The following is a 14,219-nucleotide window of genomic DNA, read 5'->3' on the forward strand; positions in this document are numbered from 1 at the left end:
ATTTGCAAACAAAAGCACATGCTGAAAAGACCCCTCTGGTCAGAACAGCCCCTTTCTGTATCTCTTCCTCTTTCTGATGTTCAGTTCAGCAATTTTACTTTGCTCTGTATCTCAGGCATTCAAGTATTCTGCACAAACACTCTCAAGGCTAGCATTAGACCTACAGTGTGAAGATATAGCACAGTGTACTAGCTAAAACACTGGCACCAGCTAAAACACCGAACAATGAGGCAATATTTACAACATACAGTCTTAAAAAAAAAAGCAGTCAGGGACAGGAGAATTCAGGGTTTTCTTATTGCTATTAATCTTGAAACAAGGTAATAACATAAACATGGGGTAATTACTGGGGATTAAGGAGCTGGAACTGAGGGTTAGTTGCTTTTCCCCCATGACTCCAACTACCTTCTACTCCCCTAAGCCATCGTTAATGCCTAGGAAAAGCGCCCCATAGTATAGTCATTTTGAATAAAATGCGAGTCAGCATTCTTGCCTCCCTGCATGGTGAGAGGCACAGGGAGTCCATAAATAACATGTCAAACAAATGCCCCTCTTCATTGCCATGTTATTAGTATCAGTATGAGTTCAATGAATTCTCATTAGCTGAAAACTGGGAGAGGAAACTAGTCTCATACCATCATCATGATGGATTGCTGGAGCTAGAGAGCAAAGGAGATAAAACAGAGAAGATGCAACAAGGAATGAATTGTTACAAATACCTTTTAACTTGGGAAATGAAATAAGAGGGCTTTAAACAAAAGGCAGCATTTAGAAAATAGGTAGTGACTCCTTGACCACTGCTACTGATTAAACACCTGAACTTGTGTGCACATCCCACAGCAAAATAAATCTTCCATGGTTTTTGTATACAGACCTGATGGTTTTTTATGGATCTGAATCAAAATTTTTATTGTCTTTAGGTGTTTTTCCAAATAAAACCCCTGGGTCATACTATTTTAGAGTCCAGAACAAAGTTGGAATTCATGAGTCATGGTTCTCTAGACATGGCTGTTATAGTTATTTCCTGATGAAAAGAAAAACTCAAAACTATCAGTGCTTGAAAGTCTAGAAGTTTTCAGTACAGAATCTCCAAAGAACTCTTCAAATTTCTAACCAGGGTTTACCTAACGGCATGTAAGGCTAAAATGTGAACATACTCAACTGTCATCTGTGTACACCTTTATAGTACATGTATGCCAGTGCTACTGAGCATCTCAAACAATGACAAATGTCCTGCAGAAATTTTTAGGCTTCATTCCACTGTGGGAGGGCATGATTTCAGCTGCCTTCTTTAGATTTTGCTCCTATTCATGAGACTTTTATACTTTGCACTGAACATCGCAAATAGTTTTCCACAGCCCAGATTTTTCTCAGAATGTTCTGAGAAGTTTCAAATACATTTTATTTTTGCTTATTACTTATACTTGCACAAAACCTGTCATGGTGGTGGCAATCCTCAAAGAAAGTAACTTGTTAAACTGCAAAGGGCTACTGCACGCCATATCATCCTATCATCTGTCATACAACTGAAAGCTAAGATGAAATACAGCAAAAACACCACAGCAGTTTAATATAACATCACTTCAGAGAACATATCATTCACAGTATGCCTGAAGAGCCCATATAGTGCACCATCCATACAGAAGATGAAATTATGAGACTCTTGGCTTAGGAAGTACATTTCTACAAGAGTAAAAGGCAGAATTACAATCAATTCCTTGCTTTTTTTCATCTCCTGATTAAAGGAAGAAAATAGCATCCTTGGAGACAGTCTTGAACATCAACTGTTATGCAGACATAATACTAATCTGTGTGAGACAAAAGGTAAATTACATTTCATTTGCTGAGCAAAGGTTGCTGCCTATTCCAAAACCCAGACAGAGCACTTGCCATTTCATCCCTTTGAACAGAACACACTGTTACTTGTGTTCCATCTCCTTGCTTTTAAGCGAGGCGAGGGGAAGTCTCTCCAGCTCAGCACTGCATTAAGAGAGTCAAGGGCACAACCCTGCATGTTTCAGTTTTTTTGGTACAGAGCTGACTTTTCCATCCTGGATTTTTCCATCAAGCTTCTAACTGTTAGTATTTAGTGCCATTTTGGACCTTAAAAAGCAGTCCTTCCATCAGGGCAAAAGACGTGCATTTTCTGAAGGGAAAAAAAAAAAAAGTACAGAAAGAAAACACCCTTCACCAAAGTTCACAAGTGACTAAAGAACCAAAATACTAGCGACCTTTCTGAAGATATAAGCTTCTCTCCTGCTGCGTAAAGCTCTGCATTCCAGCTGTATGAACTCCCCATAACCCTTACTCAGCAGCGAGACATTTTAAAAAGCATTTCTTGGCTTCTTGCCCTTCAGCAGAAGAAAATTTGCATTTTTACAGCATTTCTGCCTGTCAGCACTAAAATGTTTTAATGGATTTTGCAGCTGTGCAGAGAGAATTCAGGGCTGGTCAGCAGATTCCAGTGGCAGACTGCTGGGGGATGAGGGCTGAAGATGGAGAAGCCAGCTGATCTGACCAGTCTATACACTCCATAGAAAATTCAAATAGCAGCCTTCACCTCCAGTGAGCATGCCAAACAGGGGCCGTCAGGATTGTTAGGCTCTTTGCAGCAAGGAACATTAAAATCCTTTTTTTCTGCTTGATCTTGACAATAAGGAGCAGCTTTTGTAGGAAGTCATGAGAAAGCAAAAGCATAGCTAATTACATCTTCAACTCCCATAAACTGTAACAAGTATATAGCATTTAGTCACAGATGTTTTTTGCTCTGCCTGAAACTACAGCATTTACTTTGATAAAATGAGCAAGAGCAAAAGCTGAACATGGCATCCCAGGGCTCCACTTGGAGGAGGGGCAGCTGCCTACCTGCCTTTGAGATGCTTCTGGGGAGGACATCTCTGCCCAGCTCTGGAGGCAGTACTAACACTTGGCTCTACCAAGGCCTGCAGCCCTGACTGTCTTGGTGTGATTTTGGGTGGATAAGCGTATGTTAGCTTTCAGAATAAAACTATTATTTACCTCATAAATTAATGTTTTTATCCTGTTAATAACTTAACAGGAACCTCCTCAATAAGAGCTCCTTTCCCCAGAATAGGATCAAAAAGATACTCTGTGACAGACATTTACACAACGGAGCTTACACAACGCAGCAATCCCTTAATCTTAATTAATGCCCTTCCTGCCCAACAACAAAAACCCTGAAGCACTGTAAAACAAAGAAAAATTCAAAATAAAACCTTTCGCCAGCAACTATTTGAAAACAAACCTGAAAATTCTGCAGATATACTGTAGATAGGAATGGGAAGAAAAATATGTATGTATAGATCACAAACAAAAGGAATAAAATACTCAGAGCGTCCAGTCCCAAAGGACATTGCTGGTACTGAAATTATGGAGGCAAGTTTCTATGAAAATGTTCCAGGACACTAAGCATTATGATAGGTTTGACTACTGCCTGTTGCTTTTAGATTCTGCTGTAATTATGCCTTAAAAGCATGGGATAATTAAGTTTACCCCATGTAGAGCTACCCATCATTAGAATTAGATTCTGAAAGAAACAAAAAAAAAAAAAAAAGGCAAAAAGAAAAATGTGTAGCTAAAATTCTGGCCAAGATGAAAATAGTGATGGAAGCTCTCTTCAAAAGGTGGAAATGCTACATATCTGGATGTCTGTCCAAGGGGAATCCATGCTGGATGTGTCCTAGGGTAAGAGTCTGGGACCCCTCTGCTAGCTCATGAGATGGGCACCATACACTGCAATTGCGCGGGCAGGTTTCCTCTCCAAGTACCTCCAGGACTACCAGCCTACTACAATATGGTATTTGCCCTCTCTCCTTTAGTTGCGCATGCATATACCATGTCTTCATAAAAGTTACCATTTGTTTGGTATGAGTTAAACTCATATCAGCTATAATTTTCCATGGCACACATCAAACTCATATTGGCTATAATTTTTCATGGCGTATGGGTACAGTATTTTGATTTATTTACTTTCTTTCTGAAATACTTTTAAAGTTCTGGTGATTAGGTATAGAGCTCTGATACATTTCTCTAAGCTATTAGTTCGAATGCATTTTTTTCCCAAAACGCACCCAGTAGAAGCAATCTATTATTTCAGATACTGATTCAGCTGATTAGATAAGGTATTTCACAAACAACAAGGAATACTAAATAAGAGTTTTATTTTCACAAAGATACAAATAATTGTCAGCACAACGAAGAACAATTATCTGTTTGTCAGCTAAATTGACAAAAGGAAACAGAAAATCATCTCTGTTCATGTGCATGAATATAGCGTATTTATTCTGAGAGTCCTAAGGAGATCTGGGCAAAAAGAGTAAAAACTCAAAGCGAACGCTTCTAATGTGCCATTAAATATCCATCAGCAGTTTAGTCTCAGAGGCGAGATGAATTCTCCCTCATATCAGAAGGCATGCAAATCACTAATGGCTCTAGGAAGAGCCATTTCAACACTTCGTACATAATGAACCCGAGATTTAAACTTATCAAATTATGATGTCATGAAAACTCACTTTGAACTGCTTGATAATTCTGTAATATTCTTGTTTAGAAAGAACGGGTCATTAAATAAGGAATAAATGACATAAATAGGTAATTATACCTGGCAAATGACCAGGGTGGTATTTTTGTCTTGATTTTCTATTTTCAGATCAGGTTGACAGGAAGCAAATTCATTAGGGAGAAAAACAAACAAACAATAAGTAACAGGGGAAAAAAACTATGGGTAATAACATGGATCAAGACTCCCAAGATGTTTTTTCCCTCTTGGAGGAATGAATGTGGTTAAGTTGAACATAGCAACTGAACTCTTCATTCTCTGATTAAGGGAAGACATAAACAGAGACAGAGCTGCCTACTAGTTTGGACCTAGGACATTGCTCACTGGCAGTGATGCTGCAGGCTACCTAGGGAACAAGGACATGAAGGATCCAGTGCCTCTGGTTTTGCCTATACCAGGTTATCCTGTGTTAATCTGAGGAAAACAAACCAGGAAGGCAGTCTTCCTAAGGAGAAAGAACAGCACAACCATTTCACCCATGTATATCTTCCTGAAACATCTACAGAGCTGCCGAACTAGCTAACAGTCCCAGCAAACCTCAGTTGCCAACTCCTCCCTGCCCTTCAGCTGGGTATCAAGACCAAAGTTCACTGCTGACTGACAGACCCAGCTACCCTGCACTGCCTGCACTGGGCACACAAGGAGGAGCAAGGCTGGGACATATTCTTTGAGTTCTGAGGAACATCAAATCATGCTGGTCAAGGAGATGCTAAGTAGCATTGTAGGATTAGACTCAGAGCTCCACACATATGCAAAAAAAAGATGACAAGGTAATAAACACCTTCCTTAGATATTGCTCTGAGAACAGAGGAGCAATTAAAAATAAGTGGTGTCACTGGAACAGGTGCTTCCTAGGACTTGGTGCAAAGTCAGCCCTGCCAGAACAAGCAAGTCACCCTGAACTAGATGAGGAATTTGGAGAGATTCTGCTGGAAAATTCAGCCTCTTTTGATGTCTTTCCCACTGAGGAAAAGGAGAAAGATTTATCAGGGAGGTTTATGTAGCTGGATTGCTATTCTCACCAAAAGCAGAATAAAAACCATTCTGAAACAAGGCAAATCAGTCTTCAAGATCAGGAGAACGATCAATAATTTTAGATCTAATAACTCTGTAATGACATTTACAGCAGGCTTACAATCTGGTGAAGAAAATGACCTTGGGAATTTTATGAGTCCTGCTGGGAAGAAAATATTTCAGTTTTCTGAACATTACATGGGGGGGTGGGCGGGCAGAAGATAGAGAGAGAGAATTGATCATAGAGAATCCTCAGCACACTAGTTAGAAGAATGGCAACTCCAGTATATGAACTGTTCCTTTATCCGATCTACATTATTCAAAAAGCTTGAAGTAATTAGAATTCAGAGATTTTTTTTTTTTTTTTTTTTTTTGGAGCTTGGAAGATTTTCTCTGATGTGAGCTCATTGATCTAAGTCGGGGAAGAAGAAACAAACAGATATATGCTTCAATAGACCTTTGAACTGCAGAGGAAACCATGAGACTTAACTGAAGAAAGGATGGGTGAAATAATGGCTTGCCAATTTGGAATAAATGAATTGAAGTCCAAACCTACTTCTGCAATGCTGTTAGTGATGAGCTATCTGTTGGCAGTAATGCAAACAGGATGAGATCTAAATAGTTTGATGCTGATGAGTTTTGGCACTAATTTTTTTAATTTTTGAGAATATTCTTTATAGCCAAAAGAAAATATAAAACCAACAAATCAATCTTTTTTTCTTCAGTATCAGTGCAGGGATAGAAGAAAGAAAATCTTACACTGCTTGGTTATTGGGACATTGTTAATAGAGTACTCTTTCTATTGGAATACCTCTTCTAAAATGGCAAAGAATAGGGCAGGAAGCTGAGGACCTTCTTCTTGTGCATATGCATTTAATTACTGATTTCCCTCCCTGGCTCAGGATGTTGAATGCTTTTGCAGGAGGGCTTCTTTACAGCATCAAGCCACAGAAAGTTCAATGATAAAGGCACTCTCTTCTTTCAAAGCAAAAATAAAAATGACTGCCTATATAGATCTTCTTAAGAAGTGTTTTTTTAGCTCATTCTGTCAATCACCCCAAAACTGGAGGACAACAGTCATTAAGATGACAGAAGGCATTTTTACACCAAGTGGCATAAGTATTCTGTGAACATAAATCTTGAGTTGCTCTTTAACGGGCTTGTTTTCAGAATCTGAGCATCTTGTTCTGTTTAGACATCTAATTATTATGCCTGTCATAGTTTGTTTATTAAATAGAAGCCAGTCAATATAAACCTTGCTATGTTCAAAACCTACGCAGCACAGGGAAAATCTGCCCCGCAATCAGCGAGGGTCAAAGCCGTTCCAAAGTAAAACGACGTGTGCATGTGTTGCAGTACACTTGCTTAATAATGTTGCAAAGTATCAGAGAGAATCTGAAAAAAAGATTTACGTTAAGCAACAGAAAAATCAATTGTGGGCTTCAATTCACTCACTCTCACTAGAATAAAGGGATTATCTAATGAACCTGAAAGCAACATATGATAACAGATCCACATAAATATTTATTGTACTTTTTTAAAACTAATTGTATATTTAATAAATATAATAAATATTGTACCAATATTTATTGATAAGATTTAATGTTGGGACCTCAGTGCTGCAAGGCACTGCGAAGTCCTGGAGCTTGGCCTTTCAAAAGACAATTCAGGTCCCGTAGGATACTGAAATTACGAAGAATTCAAGTCCTCCTCATGAAATAATCCAGGCTATTTCCAAAGCAAATATGAACACCACATTAGGATCAACAGCTACTTGCTGTAGAGCAGAATTTCTTAAAGCCTCTCCAGAATCACCAAGTGAACTAAATAGCTTTGCCACCCTATCACATTATACAGAAAGGCAAACTCCTCAACACACCTACAAACACAAGCGACCAAGTACCTCCATTACATATTACTCTGAAGGCAGAGCCACAGAGTGTCACTGGAACAGAATCCAAGAAGCAAGAAAAAGATGACATACGAACAACAAAAAATCCCCCAAAAATCATCAGATGGAGAGAAAGACAAAAACTGCAATAAAATATTCATTGTTACAGCAATCTTACTACATCCTAAGACATACTTGGGGGCCCAGCAAAGCAGCTACCTCCTCTCCTCTTCCACTTTATCTCCTCACAGAGGCCTGAGCAAACCCCACTCAAGAGGCAGGTCCCATACCAGCTGCTGCTACTGCTCCAGCAGGCATTGGTAAAGCCGCCAAGACAAGAACCACTGCAGGCATGGGCAGGCTTGCATTAGCCCTACCAGAATGATCAGCAGAAACAAGCAGGAGTAGGAGAGGTGTACTGAACAGCTGGAGTTACTGGTGGTATATCAAAATTAACTTCATCCAAACACTTCGGATAGCAGAGATTCTCTTGATAGTTGTATTTTCTTCTGTTTCTCAGTCTGGGCATTTTTGATTTTGCCAGCCATTTTCAACAAAGCCAAGCGGATCTTGACTAGCATTATGTCACAGGCTATATAAGATCTATTCAGAATAGGTCAGGCATTACAAAGCACTATTTTCAAATTACAATAATCTAATCTTACAGATGTGATGCTTAATAGACGCACAGCAAGACAAGGCAAACATGTCCTCTTAAAAAGCTCCATCCATCAAAGGTGATTAACAACACTACCCTGGATGTATCAGAAGAATGGTTTGTAATCTATACTAAGCACCAACTGCAAAAACTCCACTTTTCACAGTCATTACTATTTTACTGTTACCTTAAATGCCATTTGCTTGACATGCCTTTTAATAGGAATCATTAATAGACATTTATAGTTACGTCTAGCATTCCGGAATCAAAAGTTGTGGAACAAAGTCAAGAATACACAGCACCCTCCAAAAGTCAAATGATGCTTCATAACAGACCTGATCCAACTGTAATAAATAAATAAAATGAATGCTTTCAGTAAGTCAGTCACTCCAAATATAGCTCACAGCATGAGAGTTCTGTGGAACAATGTAAATAAGCATAAGCAGTAGTATTTCAATTGAAACAACATAGTTTAACAGCTAGTTGAGTTCCACTTTTAATTTCAGTTCTGAAGCCAGAATGTGTCTGTTCGGTAAGCTTTACAGATCCTGAATCTGAGACCTTCAAAACTTGGGTCTTCGCTCCTACTTCCACAAATATTTGAATAGCAGTATATGCATCTATAGAAGTCACAGTAATTTAGTAAATTTAGACCAATGAAAAAAGCGTAGTTTCAGAAAGCTTTGAGGGTGCTTGATCTTCTCCAAGATGGATTTTACTGCCTTTAAAATTATTGCGTCAATATATCCAAAAAGGCTTATTTTCCCATTTAAATTGCAATTTTATTTTTCATTTTCTGCTTTACAGCAGTGCTTGGTAATGAGTCTGACAAGTACATTTATTTGCCCTCATATTCACCCTCAATTATTAGGTCAGGGTTGTAATTTTTATTTATCTATTACCTGTTTGTATTTTTGAATTATAACACACTAAGTAGGCTTAGCAAAGTAGAACAATTTCTGCATCTACTACTTAAGAGATAAATAAATGAATTTCAGTCACTTTAGAATTTACATAGTTAAAGCGTATTGAATACTCATGTTGTTCTTGAATATTTGGGAAACTCTACTTAATCATTGCCTACCAAGTTCCTCCAATAGCGTAAGCAACAGAAGGAGAAATGGTGTGCAATCTGACCTCATTTTGTGGCAGCCCCAAATGGCCCTCTAAGCCAGAGGCTTTCTAGTTCTCAGTTCTAAGCTGAGTTTTTCAACATGAAGATCAAATCATATTTAATAATTTTATTTTCAAATATACAGTAATTTCTTTTAGACTTGTTATTTCCCATGCATCCTTTTAGGTGGCCAACAACAATCACTTCGGCCATCTGTGAAGACATGCAAAAAAGGCTGCTTTATTTCTCTCGCAAATTTTGTTACAAAGCCCCCAAGAACAAATGCATCCATCAAGAAAAAGGTCTTTTTGGAAACATATGCAGTGAGATTTTTTTTTTTTTTTAATGTAAGAAGATAAAAGGAATGATTAACGGAAAAGGCATATCATGTTGAATTACAATGATTAGATCAGAAAGGTTGTGTTCATATTCACGAGCAAAAATATAATCAAAACAAAAATACTGATGTAGACTTTACTGGAAAATGCTATATAAAACATACCTTCCTGATTCCCCTTCTCAGGCTACAAAAAAGATCTGGAACTTATATAAAAGAATTCTTCTACTTTCTCACTCTTTTTATTAACTGTCACTTGTTATTTTTTTGGCACAAGCTCCAAAAAGTTCTAGTCACAGAACTATTCTAGACCACAATTCCATTTGTAATATATTTTCTGTTAAAATAAAAACACAGAAGCAAAGTTGATGTACAGAAGATGAAAGCCTTAAACAAACTGTTCTTGAATATCAGTGAAAGTATTCACACTGCAGAAATGCATCAATTCAGTAATTCTTGTCTTACTATTTAAAGTGCTTACCTAAATACTAAATAAATACCACAGAAATCAATTGGTCTTACAGCACTTTTGTTAGCCCTGCAACATATTTAACACATAAAGGAGCTCCATGGGATCACTGGATCAAGAGGATTCAGTGCTAGCAGGCATCAGCTGCCAGCACCTGGACATTGCAATAGCTGTTATTAGAAATAGTTTAGACAGTTTATACATGCAGCATCCATTGGCCTTCTGGGTCAAGTATTAGTAATTAGATCACGCACCTGAATCACTCTGAAAGACACCTTAAAATAGACTGGGGATCCAAGCTCCTTTTCATCACTATAAATGCCGAGCAGTTTCATTGACTTTAGACATAACAGGAGTCAACATGCTGGAATTACTCCCAGGCTTCTCTAACACAGCCCAAGAGAGACAAGAATGGCATAGACCAACCAACAAAGAACTGACCAAGGATGAATATTCTTTGGAAAGGAAGATTGGTAACTAAAAAAGCATGAATACTCTTTGGAAAGGGAGATATTGGGGTATTCAGCGCATGTAGACAAAAGCAGTCAGTCTCTTAGAAATGAAAAAATACTATCCCATCTTGCTTTGTCACTTTATGTTGTGTCCCCTCAATCTCCTGCCATTTGAAGAACAGAAAGTGACGAAGTAGAAAGTTCCTCCTTGGTTAGGTCTATGCAGCTACTCAGAACACTGTGGGGCACCATTAGGTGATACAATAAAGAGGAAAACCTGGCCCATTACTTCTTGCATGCGCTGAAGCTGAGCACACATCCAAGCAAATGAGTACAAAGACCTTCCCCTCATCTGATCTAATTCTGTCAAAGATTCACACATGGAGGAAGTGGGTGTAGAGGTGAAACATGCAGTATATCTTCCAAACTCTCTCCAAAAATTTTTAAAGGCAGTAACTTGCTATTAAGAGCATCCAAGACCCTGATGGGAGAAAGGGAAGCTAGCTAGCTGAATGCTTGAAAATTCAAGCAAGATATTACAAGGCTGCCCAGAATTGTCCACAGAAAGGTAGGACTGTTACTCTAGACAGAGTGGGATTTCAGAATACAAATACTCGATGCTGCAGGTGTATCCTATTTGAAAGGATAAGCAAATCTAAATCTCCTTTTTTTTTTTTTTCTTTTTTAAAAAGGAGTCAAATTGCAGAGGCAAAATTCAACTTACTGGATTGTTACTAACTGCATAGGTGCTGTATATAAAGGCACTCACCTCGAAGTGTCTGCCCACAAAAGCAACAAAGAATAGAAAGGAGAAAGAGCTCAAACCAACTCTACATTTTAATTTGGCTACTCTAAAAAATAAATAGCAACTCACTGCATACCCAGCCACTGGCAGTTGGCTAGATCACATCGCGTCAAGTGATTAACACTAGAACATGTTGCCCAGAGTGTTTGCGGAGTCTCCAGCCTTGGAGAAATTCAAAACTGCCCTGAGCAACCTACTATGGGTGACCCTCCATTGAGCAGAGCGGTTGGACCAGGCGAGCTCCAGAGGTGCCTACTCATCCCAACTGTTTTGGGATTATGTGATCAGCTTAGCATGGATTTATGAGAAATTATTTAAGGACTGTCTTGGACTGCCCTCCAAGAACTGAATCGGGGAGGATGCTCTATATACAAGTTCAGGGTTGGTTTAATAAATAAATAAATAAATAATGTACAAATACATTTTCTGATTCAGCTTCACTGGTCTATAGAAGAGGAGCCTGGGAGGTACAATGAAGGAAAAGCAACAGTCTCCAGAGACAAACAGATTCAGGAAGGAACCTCACAGGAGCAGAAGAATGAAATTCATAGCCTTGAAATGCAGGATTTGAAAAAATAATGACCTACTTAAATTTAAGATTGGAAGAAATACACAACCACGGCAGGTGTTTGAGTAACATCTTAATTCATCACAGCCACTACTCCAGTCTTTCTAATAGTATCACTAATTTTTCTCACAGTTCCTAGGCAAGGCACTGTGGGATGCGATGAACAGGATTTATATAAAGGAGGCAGTAATTTAAGCCAAGTGACATGTGATCTTCCTCAAGACAGAAGAAAATGGTTCTTGATCAAAGAAACACAAGGCAGATTTGGGAACAAAGTGAGCTACTTTAGTTGTCATTTATTGAATTTTAATGGGCTTCCACCCAGGTTTACAAAACTCAAACTTGCTCAAGGGCCCTGCTGAGACCATACGGTCAAAAACAACTACAAAATAGTATAGTTCATTTTGTCAAATGAACAAGAGCCTCAAAACAAAAGAACATTTCTTTCCCTATTGCCTACTTCTCTTCCCAACTACACCCACAGGTCTATGTAATTTACCACATACCATAATGTAACACATATGTACTTATCCACCCCAAAAGAGAAGTTTTGTTTGTTACCTCTTACCGACAGTTATTTTGACAGTTCTTTTCTGAGAGTCCATCCTCATCTTCTCCCATAATATCCACTGCCGAAAATATCAGTGCAACCAGAATTGCAAAGCAGCATACCAGTGCAAAGATCACAATGCATCTTTGCTGGGACTGAAAGAGATTAAGATTTAAGAAGTTTTAGTGGAGTGAATACATTCCAGGTAATGACCTAAGACTCTAAAACTTTTAAATAGATCTAAAATCCTTTGAGCATCTTACTGCCATAGCTGTCAACATGAAATACACCTCAGCATGAAAATGTATTCTCAACACTGTCCTTCAGGTATCACCTTGAGATGTACCTTGAATCTGTCAGGTATTGTTAAATAATTCATATCACAGCCAATACTCAGGATTTTAGATGTTTTTCATCTACATGACAAGGAAAGCATTATGCATTAAAATAATTTCACATTAACTACACATTCTCTGATTATGCATCACAGTTACAATACACACTCTAGGATGGCACTCAACAGTCTTGAGAGTTTTGTTTTGCTTAGTGGAAATAAAACATGTTAATGCAAGAAGACTGAAGAGCAAAGTCATTTTCTTGTTGCTATACCAAAGTGGTTGACATTATTATTATTATTACTACTGTAACTGACACAGCCACAGAGAAACTGGGACCAGTCCTTGTCCCATTGTACTTACACTGTAAAGGAGGGGGAAAAAAAAAACACAGGATGACAGAATTCAAGGAAACGCTGGGACACTGTCATTTGATATGATGGACACCACTCATGATATAGCATTTCCTTATTCTGTAATATGAAAGCCTGCAACACTCAGATGCAATCCTGCACAGCTATAGATAAATGTGAAGCCTTCAATGGCAATTTCTCACATATAATTTGCAGAGCTGCATGAATGACAGATTATTGTATTCTGAAGCCTAATGTTCAAACAGGTATAATGTGCATTTTCCTATGGAAGGAAGTTGGCAGAAAGACATAGAGAGGAAGAAAAACTAACTTCCATTGTGATGATTATTTTCTTAATTTTCAATATTGGGCTGTTATTAAAATCTTATGTTCAGATAAAGAAATCTGGATAAAGGACTGGGAAAGTGCATTAACCTCATGCTTATGGCTTTAAATCAACTTCATTATATTTGCATTGTCCCTGACATTCATTTTAAGAGGTAATAATTTTCACAGAAATAGAACCTTTTCCCACAGGCACACCGAAAGAGTCTATCTCTTCCTTTTTCTTCTTCTTTTTTTTTTTTTTTTAAATGAGCAACAATTCCTATTTAGGGCATATCTGAGAAGAATTCATTTAAGAGCATATCAGGTAATTTCACAGACTTAAATAAATGCTTATCTGACACACAGGAAAATTTCCTCAGAGAAACAGGAAAAACTTCTGTAAAAAAATGCAGCTTAAGCTGCATGCATACTTATTTTATATATTTCAAATATATGTTTAAATCTGTATTTTCTAATATACTATCTAAAACTTTTCAAGAATGCAGCATAAGAAAATCTTCAAGCCTTTACAGAATCTGTATCCCAGACGAATATATTTCAGATTTTTTTCCCCCCCTGCTTCTAGGTATAAAGGCAACATATGAACAGGAGTTATAAAGCACTGCATTTTGGTACCCAGAACCAAGATTGCAGTCATATGCGTGGTGGGAATGAATAGCAAAACATTACCATATTGCATCGTACCAGTGGTAAGAAAAACTAAGAAGCCTCAAAGACAAAGAGGTGTTCAGATCCAGGATGCTGCT

The 14,219-nt window shown here is 38.0% G+C and overlaps 1 protein-coding gene across 1 annotated transcript in view; it reads right to left on the reverse strand.

The window, feature by feature from the left end:
- Window positions 1–14,219, reverse strand: part of PLD5 (phospholipase D family member 5) — a 170,967-nt gene that overhangs the window by 91,780 nt on the left and 64,968 nt on the right. The window contains exon 2 of the mRNA XM_088524166.1: window positions 12,456–12,592. Within this exon, the coding sequence (XP_088380292.1) occupies window positions 12,456–12,592 (137 nt within the window). The remainder of the gene's footprint in view (window positions 1–12,455; window positions 12,593–14,219) is intronic.

Source organism: Tinamus guttatus, unplaced genomic scaffold (assembly GCF_059628265.1).
Source record: "Tinamus guttatus ecotype Peru unplaced genomic scaffold, ASM5962826v1 Tinamus_guttatus_pri_ptg000208l, whole genome shotgun sequence".
Classification (NCBI taxonomy): domain Eukaryota; kingdom Metazoa; phylum Chordata; class Aves; order Tinamiformes; family Tinamidae; genus Tinamus; species Tinamus guttatus.